The sequence below is a fragment of the Capsicum annuum genome, chromosome 7, assembly GCF_002878395.1.
Source record: "Capsicum annuum cultivar UCD-10X-F1 chromosome 7, UCD10Xv1.1, whole genome shotgun sequence".
Classification (NCBI taxonomy): domain Eukaryota; kingdom Viridiplantae; phylum Streptophyta; class Magnoliopsida; order Solanales; family Solanaceae; genus Capsicum; species Capsicum annuum.
The window spans coordinates 137,209,723-137,227,334 of NC_061117.1; the positions used below are offsets into that span (position 1 = coordinate 137,209,723).

The 17,612-nt window shown below is 34.1% G+C and overlaps 1 protein-coding gene across 1 annotated transcript; it reads left to right on the plus strand.

Annotated features, from left to right (window-relative positions):
- The first annotated feature begins 897 nt into the window (after window positions 1–897).
- On the plus strand, window positions 898–8,137 carry LOC107877911 (UBP1-associated proteins 1C). Its single transcript, XM_016724718.2, has 6 exons — window positions 898–1,139; window positions 1,228–1,302; window positions 6,295–6,425; window positions 6,894–7,365; window positions 7,710–7,823; window positions 7,924–8,137. Exons 1-6 carry the CDS (start codon window positions 1,053–1,055, stop codon window positions 7,990–7,992), a joined length of 948 nt encoding a protein of 315 aa, XP_016580204.1. The 5' UTR covers window positions 898–1,052; the 3' UTR covers window positions 7,993–8,137.
- Window positions 8,138–17,612: the final 9,475 nt, after the last annotated feature.

Consider the following 17,612-nt stretch of genomic DNA (forward strand, 5'->3'; position numbering starts at 1 on the left):
AAGAAAGTGTTTCGTTTGATATCAATATTACGAAATAACATCAAACATGCGTCTAATTTTATTGTAGTTTCTTTTCTTTAATATATTATTTATTGAAAACGAGATGTATATATTAACAACATTTTTGTTGCTTCAGGTTCTCTGAAGCTGGTATTAATAATACAACATACTCCCTCCTTCCCATTTTACCCGTCCCAAATTGGGATGGCACAACTATTAAGAAAACAATGATTAGTAATGTAACTTTACCATTTTGCCCCTCTTAATTGTGTCTTATTGTTAGTTCCAATATTGATGGATGACTAATACCAAAGTGCCATTTATATTCTTAATGGTGTACTCTTAATGATACTCATCTTTACAACATTTTTCAAGAATGCTAATAATAAAGAGTAATCAATTACACTAAAAGTATAATGGAAAAAAAAATTATCATGTCTTGATAGGTAAAAAAGGACAAGTAAAATGGAACAACAAATTAGAAAATTTGGGATAAATAAAATAGGACGAAGGGAGTATCTTAGTTAATTACATGTTCAATCCTTCATAAAATAATATATAAATTGTCATCGTTATGCGCAAAACGAATATATATAGCAATCTAATGCTTCAAACAAAACAAATGTTCTATTAACACATAGTTTTATACCTAAAAGTATAATCCGTATTAGTTATTCAAAATTTGAAAGAGTAATTAAAATTTTCGTGGCATAATCAATAAATTAATTATTTGGAATTTTTTCTTTCAATATGAATGAGAAAAAGATATTTTGAACTAGGCACAATGACAAATTGGTAGTGTCCTCAATTGGGCCTTCTAGTGATTAACTCGTGGGGTAACTTGGTTCTGGGCTCAAAACGTAGTTGGGGGACGAGCTATAATATTTGGGCCGTGAGTTTCTAGTGGCCCAGGCTACTAACTCACCTCGTCTCGGTGAGTTGTGTAATGTGTTCATTTCGATTTAACAAAGTAACACCAGAATAAGCTTTGCTAAATCCCTAAAACCCTAACGCGCCCACGATTCTTTTTTATTTTTTCCGCTTGAAAAAGAATGGTTTGGTTTCAGTGTGAAGACTGTGGAGACAATCTGAAGAAACCTAAATTGGCAAACCACTTCCGAATTTGTTCTGCTTTCAAGGTTCCTTTCTTTTCAACCATATGCAATTTATTTAATTATAAGTTGATATTAACTTTTGTTTCTCTTTTTTGTGTGTGTTTTTCTTAAGCTATCTTGCATTGATTGTGGGGAGGTTTTTGGTCGTCAAGCTGTGGAAAGTCACACCCAATGCATTTCTGAAGCCGTAATATTCTCTACCTCTTTTATGTTATACATTGTATCGATAATTTCAAGGCTGTTTCCGACTTCAATTTTCTAATTTTTACAAAGTTAATCGTTTCCTATTAGAAAGCAAACTAGTCCTCCTCCAATTCTGATGCTTCAGCTTCAACTCTCAGTTCTATTTTAAGACCCCAATTTTTGCATCTGTAATATTTTTTTTTGTATCTGGAACATTTTCAATACAGAAATGGCAAATACACACATTCACAACACTTCAATGCAGTTGCTCTTTTCTTAACTAATATCTAGAATACTACTTAGCAGTAAGTTCTGTATCCGGCATTCTCAACTATCACTGGTGTCGTGGTCCGTAGGCTAGACTTATCTTTCTGAAGTTATTAGCTGTGTGCTTAATCAACAGCATGACTAAATCCCTTGCTATATCATTCTCCCTTTAGTCGCTAAACCTTTGCATACTTTTGGTCACTAAAACCTTCATCCATAATTTCAGCTACATATGTTTGAAATATGGCAGAAAATACCTTCCTATTTCCCATTTATCAAATTATTTTGTAGTGTTTCCGGAAAAATGTTTTTATTTCTCAGTAATGAAGTCATTTTCTAGTGTTTGGGTTAAGTGAAAATATATTCCAAATGGAATAAGTTCCATTGAAAGGGGAAAGTTGACATGCCTACAAATCCTTTTCTGTTCCAAATATCACGACTCTGTAGGGCCTGTTTTGAAGTATGATTGTTGAAATACATCCCAAATATATCCCTATGACACTTTTAGAATGGCACTTAAAGAATAGTATGATAATTTTACAAGACCTTTTGTGATATTTACAAAATTAACTTCAAATAGAATGTTATGGTCCAATTTTTTGTTTGTTATGAATAATGCTTTATCTTATGTCCAAATATGTTACAAATGCTCAAAACTTGAGTTTTCTGAGATCTACAAACAACAACAACAACAACAGGCCCAGTGTATTCCCACAAAGTGAGGTCTGGGGAGGGTAAGATGTACGCAGTCCATACCACTACCTCCAAAGAAGTAGAGAGGCTGTTTCCGATAGACCCCCGGCTCAGAATCTCGAATAATACCCCAAGATCGTATTGGAACATGTAACAGGAAAGGTTGGCATGCAGACATAAGAAATAATAGAAATAAATATTAGTGAAGTACGAAATAAGAGAAATACGAGCAATACGAAATAAGAACTAGGACACCCACTTACCCACCCCACCCGAACTCACCTGGCTAAAGGCTCCTACTCAAGGACACAGGCCTGGGATTACTGCGCCGGATACGCACTCGCTCTCCTAACACCTAGCCACAATCCATACACTCGCCCTAACCTTCTACCCTAATCCGCGACCTCCACACCTTCTTGTCTTGGGTCATGTCCTCAGTGAGCTGCAGCTGCTCCATGTCATGGCTAATCACCTCCCTCCAGTATTTCTTTGGCCTACCTCTACTCCTCCTAAAGCCATCTAAGGCCAGCCTCTCACAACTCCGAACTGGGGAATCCATGTCCCTCCTCATCACATGTCCAAACCATCTCAACCTTCCTTCTCGCATCTTATCCTCCACCGAAGTCACTCCCACCTTCTCTCGAATAGTCACATTCCTAACTCTATCCCCTCTAGTAAGTCCACACATCCATTGCAACATGTAGGACTTAAGACAACCTTCAGAAAAGAGGGTTTTCACAATTGTTGCATGTGTTTGTTGTTTCAGGAGCAGTATGAAGACGTCAATAGTTATGTCTCCATCGCGAAGTCACTTCACAAAGCTTGGGATATGTTCCTCAACACTCTGAACTCTAAATGTTCTATGCCTAGGTCACGAACACACGATTGGAACTGCTTTTGTGGTGTTATAGGGAAGGCACCAACGAAACAAATAATCCCAATATCGAACAGTTGAAATAGCAAAAATAGGATACCATAAAGGGTGGTCTTAGAAAATATGTGCAAAAATTTTTAGGCCCATTAGACATAAATCTAGTAGTAATGTGTGAATAAGTTAGTTTTACCTATGATGCAGGATCTCGGGACATTTCAATAAGTTACAGAGACTGAAGATAGTGCAATGTGTTGCCTATAGGGCAAGAATTTTAAGTTGAATTGACTAACTTATTTTTTAAAAAAGTAATTATGATTAAATCCATTGTATTGTTTCAACAATTAACATACACTCTCAGTTTAAAAGGCGTGGAATATTATTTTGTGTATTGGCGGGAATGGGGGTGTGGGAGTGTAGGGGGGACGTGGATAGTATGTGGGATAGGGCGGCTAGGTGCATCAGGGAGAATGCAAGTGAGGTGTTGGGTGTTTCTAGGGGTCGGGCCGGGCACCATCGGGGGGATTGGTGGTGGAATGAGGAGGTGGAGAAGAAAGTGGGGACCAAGAAAGGGGCGTATACTAAGTTGGTGGAGAGTAAGGACGAAGAGGAGAAGCGGGTAAACAGGAAAGAGTACAAGCTAGCGAGGAAGGAGGCTAAGTCAGCAGTCACGGCAGCTAAGACGGCCGCTTTTGAGAGCTTGTATGCAGGGTTACAGGGGAAAGGAGGGGAGAAAAAGTTGTTTAGACTCGCTAAGGCTAGGCAGAGGAAGGGTCGTGACCTCGATCAGGTGAGGTGCATTAAGGGGGAGGACGGTAGAGTGTTGGTGGAGGACGGCCACATTAAGAATAGATGGCAGTCGTACTTTCATAGGCTCTTGAATGACGAAGGGGATAGAGCTATTGTGTTAGGGTAACTGGAGCACTCAGAGGAGTGTCGGGATTTTAGCTATTGTAGACGTTTTAAGGTAGAAGAGGTTAGACAGGCTGTTCGCAGGATGCGAAGGGGTAGGGCGACGGGGCCGGATGAGATACCGGTGGAGTTTTGGAAGTTCGTTGGAGAGGCTGGTGTAAGGTGGTTGACTGGATTGTTTAATGAAATCTTCAGGACGGCAAAGATGCCCGAGGCTTGGAGGTGGAGTACCATGATCCCTCTCTATAAGAATAAGGGGGACATTCAGAGTTGCAATAACTATAGGGGGATTAAGTTATTGAGTCACTCTATGAAGATCTGGGAGAGAGTGGTCGAGGTGAGGCTGCGACGGATAGTGTCTATTTCGGAAAACCAGTTTGGATTTATGCTTGGCCGCTCGACGACGGAGGCAATTCACCTGGTACGGAGGTTGGTGGAACAGTATAGGGAAAGGAAGAAGGACCTGCACATGGTGTTTATCGACCTGGAGAAGGCTTACGACAAAGTCCCCAGGGAGGTGCTTTGGAGATGCTTGGAGGTGAGTGGAGTATCGCGGGCATATATCAGAGCAATTAAGGATATGTATGATGGAGCGAAAACTCAGGTGAGGACGGCGGGAGGAGACTCAGAACATTTCACTGTCATCAGGGATCTACTCTTAGTCCCTTTTTGTTTGCGTTGGTGATGGATGTGTTGACGCGGCGTATTCAAGGGGAGGTGCCGTGGTGTATGCTTTTTGCAGACGATGTAGTTCTGATAGATGAGACTCGAGGGGGTGTGAATGACAAATTAGAGGTGTGGAGGCAAACTCTAGAGTCTAAAGGGTTCAGGGTGAGCAGAAGCAAGACAGAGTATGTGGAATGCAAGTTTAATGACGTGAGGCGGGAAGGTAGTAGTGAAGCTGGAATCACAGGAGGTATGTAAGAGGGATAGTTTCAAGTATCTCGGGTCCGTGATCCAGAGTAACGGTGAGATTGACGAGGATGTCTCGCACCGTATTGGGGCGGGATGGATGAAGTGGAAGCTCGCGTCGGGGGTGCTGTGTGATAAGAAGGTGCCGCCCAAGCTTAAAGGCAAATTCTATAGGGTGGTAGTCCGTCCGGCCATGTTGTATGGAGCGGAGTGTTGGCCAGTTAAGAACTCCCACATCCAAAAAATGAAGGTGGCAGAAATGCGGATGTTGCGCTGGATGTGTGGGCTGACTAGAGGGGATAGAGTTCGGAATGAGACTATCCGGGAGAAGGTTGGTGTGACTCCAGTGGAGTGCAAGATGCGGGAAGCCCGATTGAGATGGTTCGGACACGTGAAGAGGAGAGGTATGGATGCCCCGGTCCGTAGGTGTGAGAGGCTAGTGTTGGATGGTTTTAGGCGGGGTAGGGGTAGGCCGAAGAAGTACTGGGGTGAGGTGATTAGGCGGGACATGGAGCAGTTACAGCTCACCGAGGACATGACCCTAGATAGGAAGGTCTGAAGGACGCGAATTAGGGCAGAGGACTAGGGCCAGTTTGGGTCGCTAGTGTAGGGAATTACTTGGTGGGGGTTTTATGCCTGTTATGATTCCGTGTTCCATGTTTTATTACGAATCTATGTGCTTTTCTCTGTTTTATATTACTTATGGGTGCCGTATTTATGATATGTAATCTTGTGCTGTGCTTTACTATGTGTTTGTGTGGTATCTCGTGCCTCGAGCCGGGGGTCTATCGGAAACAGCCTTTCTACTTCTTTAGAGGTAGAGGTATGGACTGCGTACATCTTACCCCCAGACCCCACTAGGTGGGAATACACTGGGTTTGTTGTTGTTGTTATAAGAATGGCTCCTTAAAAAAGTGGTGGAAAAAATTGTGAGCAATTGAACAATACAGACAATATTTGTAAATATATCACGATTGTGACTAATTTAACTCAATGGGTAAAATGAATAGTACCAACTATTGCTTGTCCGTTGTAACTTGTGAACAATTGAGAAACACATGCAACTTTTTCTTATAAGGCTGAACAATTGAGATCTGCATTTGTTAAATTAACCAAACACTTAAAAAGTACTTTGCGTGCTAAAAAGAATTATTTCTCAAATACATGTTACTCCCAAATGGCGACTTACTCTGCGTGGGGACAACATAGCTGCATCATCTCTCCATCACACTACTTTATGTTGCAAGTATTTGCTTTCATTGGTATTTGCTTCCAAAACTGTTGTGTCTTATTCGAGTGGTGTTTTGATACACAGATTTGTATTTTCTGTATCTTTTTCAGGAGAAATATGGTCCAAAGGGCCAAGGAAAAGCTTCAAATGGAGCTCCTGCCAAGCCCAGCAGTGATTCAAAGCAGAGGCCTCATGCAGACATCAATGTTGGATTGTCAGACCGTCCACCTTGGTTTTGTAGGTCTGGTGAAGTTTTTTACTCTTTTCTTGTTGATTAGCTTTCTAAGAATCGAAGAAAAAGGTTATGGATATTTACTTGACATGAGATGACACTTTTGTTGAAACAGACCAGTATTATTCTTGTCCAGTTAAATGTTTTTAGCACGCTGTTGCCGCAACTGGAATATTATTTGTAGCTCATTGTCTTCTACCAATCTTGTTTATAATTATTGACTCTTAAGTCAGAATGGACTTTTGCGATGTATTCCCTCATCTATCTGAAGTTTTGTAACTGCTTAAATCAGTGCTTTTCTTTCTTACCTAAATATTCTCTTTCCTTTTTCCTCCTTTTCTGTTACTGGCTTCGATGAATGGGTTGCAAGACTTGTTTCTGATGCTTCATTTGTTATTTTCTTGTGTTTTCTGCCGTTCCCTTTATCTGAGTTTTTATAATTCATCCTTGTTTGACCTCAAAATGTTGTATCTGCAGTTTGTGTAATACTAATGCAACTAGCAAGCAGACTCTACTTCTCCATGCTGAAGGTAAGAAACATAGAGCAAGGACACGAGCTTTCCATGCTGCTAAACAGCAGCCTAAGCAGACTGAACCAGCTGATGGTGGTGTGGAGGTCTCAACTGATGACAATCAAAAGAGCGAGATTCCTGAGAACAAAGCAGGTGAGGTATTAAAGGAGGAAAACTCAAAAGAAGCAGAAAATGATAGTTCTCACTCAAAGAAGAAAAGAAAAGTCGGGGAATCTGCAAATGGTGGCGCCAAACTATCTGCTGAATTATGTTACAGTGAAGTAATCCAAGTTGAAAAAGAACAGGAAACAAAACATAATAAGAAAGCTAAAAATGAAACTGTGAAACAAGATAAAGCTATTGTATACGGGTCCAACGGAAACAACAGCAAGAAGATGATAAAGTGGAAAAAACTGATCACATCAGCTTTGAAATCTGTATGTGTTCTCTCCATTTCATCATAGTTTGCAATTTTTCTTCAATATACATCTTCCATTTTTTCTTTCATACACATCTTCCAGTTTTTCTTTCATATACATCTTCCAGTTTTTCTTTCATATACATCTTCCATTTTTTTTTTTATATACATCTTCCAATTTTGCTTACATGTACATCTTCCAGTTTTTCTTACATAGACATCCTCCAACTTTCTTTCATATACATCTTCAGCATTTCTTCTTCTTTGAAACAAGAGTCTTTTTGTATCACGTCTTAAAGACTATTTTATGATCATATGCATTGTCTGATGTCTCTCTTACTCTATTGTTGCATGCTGGGCCAGAATTCTGATGGAGTTCTGAAGTTGAAGAAGCTTAAAAAGATTGTTAAGAAATCTGTGAATGAGTCTGGCATGGTAGAAGATGAAAGCCAAGTGAGTGATGTGATTGAGTATAAGGTCAGCTAATCCTATCAAACCGCATCAGTTTTTCATTCTTTCAATCCTTTGGCTAGATGTGTGTGGCGCTGATGTGATTCTTAGTTACCATTTCATGCAGATAAATTCAAGTTCTAAATTCGTTGTTGATGGCAAATATGTGCGATTGGCAACCAAAAGTTCCAGATGACTCATTTCAGATTCTTTACAAATTTTACAACCAATTTATTGGGCAAACCTATTGGGGAAAAAGAATATAATCTATAGCCGAAGTGCTATAAAACAAGCTTCATTTATACCATCAAACTTGACTTCAATTTGAAGAAGTCTATTCCGAAATCTTGCTTGTGCTAGATTATAGATGTTATTTCTTGTAAGAAATTGTTGAGGATCACTATATGAGGGACTTTATTTTTAAAAATTACTTGCTTTAAAGGTTGAAGCTTTTGGTCAAGCGTCTGAAAAAAAAAGGTATTGGTTCTGTATAATAGATGAAACTAGTTTCTGCTGCAGAAGAACTGGGAAAGAAACTTCTCCTTGGAAACTTAACGTTTAAATTGTTGAGGGCAAAAGCACCTTTACCAAAAACTTGTTACATTCCAACTAGAGCTGTCAATATGGGTCGGTCCAGTCTATTTGGGCTAGCCCACACGGACTTTGAGTTTGATAAGTCAGGTTGGGCTGACCCATTAAAATGATGGGCCCAAAAACATCAATCCTACACTATTATTCTATGGACTGCGGGTCTCACTGGTTAGCTCATTTTTAAAAAAATAATATTTTATAAGTTAATTTTAGAATGTTAATAAATATAAATATTAATAGTCAATATTACATAGTGTTAATACTTAATCAAGTCTCTAACATTTCAAAAAATACTTCTAATAGTAAAATTAAATAATTTTTGGCATGATATCTTTCGAACTTAATAAAGATACTAATAAGCAATCTCAATAGTTGTATGTATTTGAGTTACGGGTTGGCCCACGAGCTAGTTTAAATCACATTGTTGAAGCCCTATGGGCTTATTTGGGCTGGGCTAAAAAGTTCTGTTCTTAAATAAACTACAAAAATTGAAGTTCAATTCCATCAAGTTAAAGGTTGGGTCAGGCCGGTCCAATGGACATGATCCATATTGACGGCTCTAATTCCAACCGACATTTTCTGATTCATTTTACATTTTAGTTAAAACGGGCAAAATTCAAAAATAGCATATTTATTTCCTTAATTATGAGTTTCATAGCAATAGTTTCATAATTACATAATATAGCAAGTTGTATTTTTGTAAACTGTTACTACAAAAATACATATAATTTTTACTACCTTATGATCGATATGTATTATATATTTTTATAAGTTGTTGCTACAAAAATATAAATACATATAAATACACTTGCTACAAAATATAATTTGATAAAAATATTATTATTTTTTATAATTTAATATTTAAATATGTTATTTTATGTATTTTTTTCCTAAAACGAGGTATCACTAAAGGGCATCCCACAAGGTGATATCTTGGATCAGCCCATATGGGCTGGTAATACTGATTGTCCCTTTGCTGGTAAGTTAGCTTGGCAGATTATAAAACAAAGTAAAAAGTTTACTCTCTCGGCAAGCAAAACGGAAAAAACATTATTTCCACTTCATACTATACAAGAAAAGTCAAAATCATATCTAAACTATATAAGTGATCTATTATATACTTTAATTATATAAAAGTGATATTATTATCTCCCCGCGACCCCCATTCTAAGGCGCATATGTTACACTTATTTTAGACGCATCCAGCCTATTAAACAACAAAACTCAAATTCACACTTAAACTATATAAGTGACCTATTACACACCTTAATTATAAAAAGTAATATTTTTTACTCCCTAGATCTGACGTGAAAAATACATAATTATTTAAATAAAAAATGACGCGTTTAAATTAAAAATTAATGCAAAAAAAAAAACCTAAAAAAATTAAAATATTGCTCCCCCAACCCCCATCATCCATCTCCCCACCCCCACCCCCACCCCCAAACAATCATCTTTTTCATCACCCCACCCCAAAAATCATCATCTTTTTCATCACCCCCACCCCGAAACTCCAACCCAACCCCAAACAATCTTCTCTTTCATCACCCCCACCCCAACCAACACAATTTCTTCATCACCACACATCCAAATTCCAACCTCATCTCCAAATAACATATTTCATCCTCTACCTTTATCGAATCAATGTTAATTTTACAATGAACAAAACCAAATTATATTTGATGTTTAAACGAGCAAAATCAAATTTTATTAAAAAAAAAATGTATAAAATTTTGTAGCAAGGATATTTTCCGGCGAATTCTCGTCGGAAAGGTCGGATTCATTGTAGACTTTTTTTTCTCTGTCTGTTAATTATTAATCCATCAAAAAATGGAGCTTGTTACCATATTAGTTTTCTTTTTTTTAAAAAAATTATAGCTAAAAAAAAAATAGAAAAAGTACGGAAACGTGTTGGTCATTATCATTTAAAATACAGAGATCAACAGTTGAGTGACCAATTTTTGAAACAATAATGACCATTATAGCTGAGATTTTTTATTTTTTTTTAAAGAAAAGACGATGGATTACGGATGAAGAACAATGCTAGAAGAAATTAATTGTTATGGTAATTTTGTTGGTGGAATAAAATTTATGATGATGAATATGGTGTAATGAAGGTAATGGAGGCTTTGGACATTAACAACAATAGAGTTTTTAGACATTGACGAAAAAGGGCAAAAAAATAAACTAAAAAGAAAAAAGAAAAAAATATGAAAATGATAAATTTATTATTTTTTCGGATAATGCTGATGTGGCGCTGACGTGGTGTGGATGTGATAGCGCGTGTAAAATACCACACCACATACAAGTGGTGTAATGCCCGACAGCGTGTAAAAAATATCACTTTGTTATAGTTAAAGTGTGTAATAGATCACTTATATAGTTTAAGTATGAATTTGACTTTTCGACTATAGTTTGGGGTGAAAACGATGCCTTTTCCCACAAGTAAAATTTGGCACAAAGACGATATACTGCCTACTAATGATAGATTCAGGAAATTTGATCTTAATGGGCCTTCCAACTGTTCATGTTGTAAGGTTCCAAAAGCAGAAAGCACTGAACACATATTCACAGAGGGTGATGGAGCTTAGCAGTTATGGAGGACAAAATCTGTTTAGGTGGTGGCTGTCTAAGCCAAAAAATGAAATCCAATATTTATCTTTCAGTGCCTCCCTCCCTATTGTTTATATGTTTTGGGAAATTTGAAAAAGAAAGTCTGCGGCTTTGAGTAGCACCTCCCCTTCCTCATTATCTCCGTGTCCAATATATTAAAAGTGTGAATATCCTTATTATTCAAATTTTTTTTCTTTCATTAAAATACTATTCAATAGACAATAATTAATTTTAATCTTTTTCTTTCAATTATTATTTAATTATTAATATAAAAAATAGATTTTGGGTCTAACTCAACCTCAAAAGTCAGTTCATGAGAAGAAGATTGTCTAAGTCCATATAACGAGACCAATTATCCATTCATTTTTCGATGTGGTATACTTAACACTACGTGCACGCCCAGGACTCGTTGATTGGAGCGTGGATAATATAATATGGGGCCCCAACCATGGTGAACAAAGATTTAGGATGATTTGTCTCTGATACCTTGATAAAAAATAGATCTTGGGCCTAACTCAACCTCAAAAACTAGCTCATGAGGGGAGGATTGCCCTCATGAGCTAACTTTTGGTTGAGTTAGGTCTTCCCCTCATGAGCTAGCTTTTGAGGTTCAATTAGGTTCAAGATCCATTTTTCTTTCATGATATCAGAGTCAGGCTCATCCCAAATCTTTGTTTGCCGATGTTGGACCCTCATATTATATTATCCACGCTCCAGTTGACAAGGTTTGGGCGTGCGGGGGAGTGTTAAGTATCCCATATCAGAAAAGGAATGGATAATTGGTTTCCTTATATAGACTTGAAAAATCCTCCTCTCATAAGCTAGCTTTTGAGGTTGAGTTAGGCCTAAGATCTATTTTTTTCAATTAAATATTAAAAAATTATAAATCCTAAAATATATGATAAGAACAAAATATATGAAAAACTAATGTTAGTAATTTTTTTTCTTATGTACATGAAAAAGGAGTTCTAAAATATAGGTTAAGAAAAGAAAAATATTCTTTAAAAAGTTAATAACGTACATGGGAATGGGAATTGGATATTAGAATATAAGAGCAAAAGTTTTATGATTAGTTTTTTTTTTTTTTTTTGGATGTTTGGTTATGCCGAAATAGGTGACGTTTTGTGATAACACTAATATTTTAACTATAAAATAATTAATTAATTCAACCTAGATACATGCACGACGAATTCTTCTAAAATGCTAATACCATATGCAATTTGATTACATTAAAAAAACACAAAGCAAACTACAAATAAAACAATAATTCTTTAGTCTCAATCACATAGCAAATTGATACATTTATGTTTCTTTTTTCCTTCAAAGAAGTTGATGTATTTTTTCTGCACTTCTCTGTTCTTATATTCTTTTCTTAGCTAAACTAATGGACTTTTTTTTTTCTTTTTTTTTTTTTTTTGGTTGTTTTGTCTTTTAAAGTTTACTAATTTAATCGCACGTACTTCACACGTGTAATTTTTTATTATTTAAAATTATACGATTTTGTTTATTGGGAATATTTTTAATGAAGTGCAAAATGTTTAAATCACTCAAAGATCTTTCACACTTTAACATAATATATATTTTATTGTAAGCACATATATATTTTACCACAAAAAATTTCAAATTTTAATAATAGCACATAAATGTTCTGACGATCAACATTTTTCATTGGTCAATTGTGCTTTATTAGTCTAACTCGGTGTAAATGAATAATGATTACTACTGAAAATAATAATTAATTATAGACAAATTTTGTAGAAAAATCACAATTTTTCTATTGCTCCTTCCTTGAAATTGAAACTTTCATCTATTAGTAGTTCTATCTTCGAATAAAAATAGTCATTTGAAAGTTTTAAATTTTTACCTTTTTCTGAAAAAAAATTATTCTACTTATATTATAAAAAATGTATTTATTCATTATCGAAAATGTATTAGATACTTGAACTCATAAATGTTACCTAAAAATTATAATCTTTGCAGAACTTAAGAGTTATGGTGCGATCAAACAAATAAATTTTAAATGTAATTATAATTTAAAACTTAAAACTTTTAAAAATTTGATATTTCTTATATTTTTCTTATTTTAGAGTCAACTTTAGTTGATTTAGAATTCTTAAACTAATTGAAAATATATTAATTGTCATTAATTTTGATTTATTCTAATAAGGAAAATTTTTACTATAAATATATAATTAATTTTCAATTCTTAAATATTAAAAAATAGTGAAAAAATTATTTTGTTTAAAGCAGAAACTTATAATGAAGGGCAAAAAATTCAAATAATATTTCTAAGGCCCTTCACACTTTTAATATATAGTATAAACATATTTTGTTGCACCTTTTTGTTTTTTTTCTCCTTTCCTAATGTGTGGTCTCCTCTCTTTTAGATAATTTCTCGCGTTTTCTCTTTTACGATCGAAAAATTGAATCAAACAAGCTTGTTGTCATCGAATTAAGTAGCTGAAAAAATCAAGAAAAATCAAAGGTTTAGCTCTTTTCTTTTTCATTCTTTATTGAGAGAAGTATACATTACCTACCGAATTTGTCAAATTTTATTCATGATACACCTGAACTTTTACTAGTACTAAGTATCCCCGAACCTGTTCTTTTAGTACATCGCGTGGCCCCTTTTTGCTAAAAGTCCATAGCGTGTAATACACGCGCGGACACGTGAAAAAATGCTGATGTGGCTATCCACATGGATAAATACCATCCACTTTCCTTATATTTATCCTATATTAAAAAATAAGCCTCTTCTACCCTTAATTATCTGATTTCTACTCCAAAATAGTGAATGGTTGAATTTTTGTCGATCAAGTAAGCTATTATCTAAAAATTTATATTTTTTTGTGTGTGGTAAAAATATAATTTTTTTTTTTCTGGTTAGTGTTTCATAGTAGTTTCCGATTAGTGTTTCGATTAGGATTTTGAGGAGACTCACATGCACAAATACGTTTCTTAGTATAATTAACGGAGTAAGAAATTACAATTTAAGTTAGGGACATACAAAAATCAAACCGACAAAAATGTTATTGATTTATCGTTATAGGGTTAACGATTTTTTAATGATTTTATAAGGAAAAATTATTGGGTTATTGATTTGATTTTGATTTTGATTTCTTTTACTGGGTTAAATCAAAAATCAAATCATTAGGGACTAAAAATCGATAATCAATATAACTACATTCTCTTTATTATAAGTATGTGTATTATTTTCTTTAGTATTTGTTTTGTTATTATCTTTTAAAATATTTGCTTCGATATTTAGTACATTTCTTTAGTTACAATAACTCATATGATATATATAATTAAGATTACAAAATTGAAGGAGTTTCATAAAATTGAAAACTGGAGTTTTCGATTGAATTAACAAACGGATGAAATTCTTTTTTAGATTAATTAACGAAATTTTTATAAAATTAATAAACGGATAAAAGTTTTATTTCATAAACTAATTAAGAGATAAACTGGAGTTTTACAAAATTAATAAATGGATGAATTTTTTTTTTTTGATTGGAAGTAATGGAGGAAGAGGGATAATAAATAGTGAGAGGGATAATAGAATTTTTAAAGAAAATTAAAGAAAAATAATTTTTTTTTCATTTTTTAACCATTAAAAGACTGATTTGACTGAAAAATCACTCCATCACGCATGTGATGGAGTGTGAAACCCAAACATTTCGCCACATCAGCTAAAAGGGCCACGCGAAGTTCTAAAAAAACAAGTTCGGGGGAGGGGGAAGGTATTAGGACAAGTCAAAGTTCAGGTATACCATAAATAAAACTCGACAAGTTCAGGGTAATAGATACTTCTCTCTTCTTTATTTAAATAAAAATCAACTGATAATGGATTCTTCCAACTACCCTAACTTCTCGTGTTTTCTCACGGAAGTGGGTACTTTTTTTCCTATTTATATTTGTGTTATTCTTTTTATTTAGAATATTTGCCTACATAAATTTAGGTGATATTACCTATAATACATCAACATAATGTATCTGGAAGTTAAAAGTGTTCATGTAAACGTAAGCATGTATTTTAGTGTTTATTGTTGTTTTACATGATTCATTTCTTTTACATACAATATTTTTGTTGATTGATGTGATACACACATGCAACATTAATCTTATAACGTTGTGAATATAAATTGAAAACTATGTTCTAAGGTAAGACATTATTTTAAGTAAATGTTCATTAAAATACTTAGTACCAAAAAGCTTTAACGTATATGCCAAAATGTTATGGAAATTATGAATAACAAATCTATGAGGGACAAAATTTCTTAGTACATATTTGTGAAAAATAAGCACAGAACACATTAATTTGTAGGGTGCAAATTTTTATTGGCTTTCCATTTATTTAAGTATAGGACTCTCTTCTTATATTTTTACACAAATAATAATCCAGGAAATAGGGTTGGGCGTTTGAGTAAAAAGTTTGGGATTAAAGAAATTATAGTTCAAAGTCAATCAAAAGAAGCTTGGATTATATCAGATTTTTAAAGTTCAGAATATTTCAGGTTTTGGAATTTTTTCATTCTATATATATTTATTAATAATTAGCACAAGCAAGACGCACGTGCAAAGCACGCACACTTAACTACAATAAAAAAAATAACTCACTAGTTTGTCTACAAGATACTATCATTACCAATGACTCAATTGCAAGAGTAAAGCTGGATATAGAGGTGATTGTTTTGGTCAAGAAATTGTTATTTAGAATGCAACAGATGATATGTACCCTTGTTGATACACAAATTTCTTCCTTCATGTCTTCACTGAATGATGTAGGACATGTGGATGGATTCGTGTAATGATCCTCTAGGTCATTTTCTGCACTTCTACTTATTTTTGTCGTTTAGAGCTATTCTATAGCTGTCCTAAGTGATTTATGACTTGCTGGATCGGACAGTTCAATTACCGAGTAGTTCATTTAATTTTTAAGGTCAATTTTCTGTTTTGAAACCTTCCCTGGTTAGAATAAACACCGAAAAAAAATTCAGTAAAATGACCTCATATGTCAATTCTGATAGTTCCAACAGCTTTGAGATGTTGATTTTAGGTTAGGTGGACCTTTGGCTCGAGTCCCAAGACTTTCAGACTCATTTCAAACTTTGGCCGAACCTTGAGAAAAATGACACTTGGGTGTGAGACCTACTTTTTATTGAAATGACCTGGGATGAAATTTTTATTGTGCCACTAAGTTCGAAACGCCGAATTTGATAAGGTAAAATAGTTCATTGGTGTATGTTATACCCTATGTTAACATGAGGACAAAATAGTGTACAACATATTGAAAAACTTCTAATTAAATTAAGAAAGTCGCCACCTAATTAGTTCTACGGTGAATTAGGACACCTATTATAAACCAAGTAATTAAAATTAAAGGACTTCATTTTAGATCTACTTAATTCAGTGATTCTAGGTAGGAGTTTTAATTATCCTATAGGAAAGGGATTAAGCACCCTAAAAGATTCACTAACCACGATTAACCGGTCAAACTTAGATTTGATAAGTAAAATATTACTTAAAAAAGTGATGCATCGTATATCTTATTTAAAATAATATATGTTAATCATTTATAAGATGGAGATTTAAAAATTATTGAAAAGATATTCATTTGCGAAAATTACTGGAGATAATCTTTTAGTTCTTAAAATGATGCAAATTTTATTATTGTTAAAAGGAAAGTTACTTCAAATTATTTTTAAAAAGATTTACCAAAGAAGTTATTTCCAACCTTTTTTTTCAAAGATATAAAAATAAAAGAAATTATTTCTAAACACCCTTTTTTAAAAAATAATATATATATAGAGAGAAGTTTCTACTTGATAATTAAAGCAAAGCTTCACGTTTTTTTTTTATTTCTAAAAATGACTCTTTGCCCCCTTCATAAATAAATGTAAAGTATAAAAATTAGTAAAATCACAGTAAATGAATTATTTGAATCTACAATGACTTGAGATTCGCTTTATTAAGAAAAGACTCATATTTTACGAAATGAGTTTTTATCATAAGAAAAAAAATGCCTTGCAGGATCAAAATTGGCCTAGCTGTTATTTTTACTTGGAACTAAATTAATTTACTCCATTTAAAAATAGGTAAAGCCGATTATCACGTTAGCGACATTGAGCTCATCGGTCGCGAAAAAAGGACCTACATTTTTACTATTTCAATATTTATAAACTAGTGGAAAATCAAATTTTATTATAAAAATAAGCCACTATCTCATATTTAAAAAATGTTAAAGGATTCTAACAACTTGGCTATTTATTCTAAAAAATATATATATTTACCTATCAATTTTTAACTTTTAACGTTATGAATTAAACATATAAGCCTAAAAAAATTACGCTAAGTTCAATATCCGCAGGGGTAGGGAGAAAACCAACTAAAATTTGCTATCGTATTTAAATAATTTACACTAATTCAAATAAGAGCAAACAAAGCATAAATTTCAAACAACAATACGTGAAATATCAAATGAAAATAATAATATGTATACAAAGAAAGATAAAGCTTGAAATAGGGAAAGACATGGTAGATCGCTAGAGGATTTAGCTTAAAGAATATGAAATATGACTCCTTGATCGGATGGGAAGTAACATTGGGTCT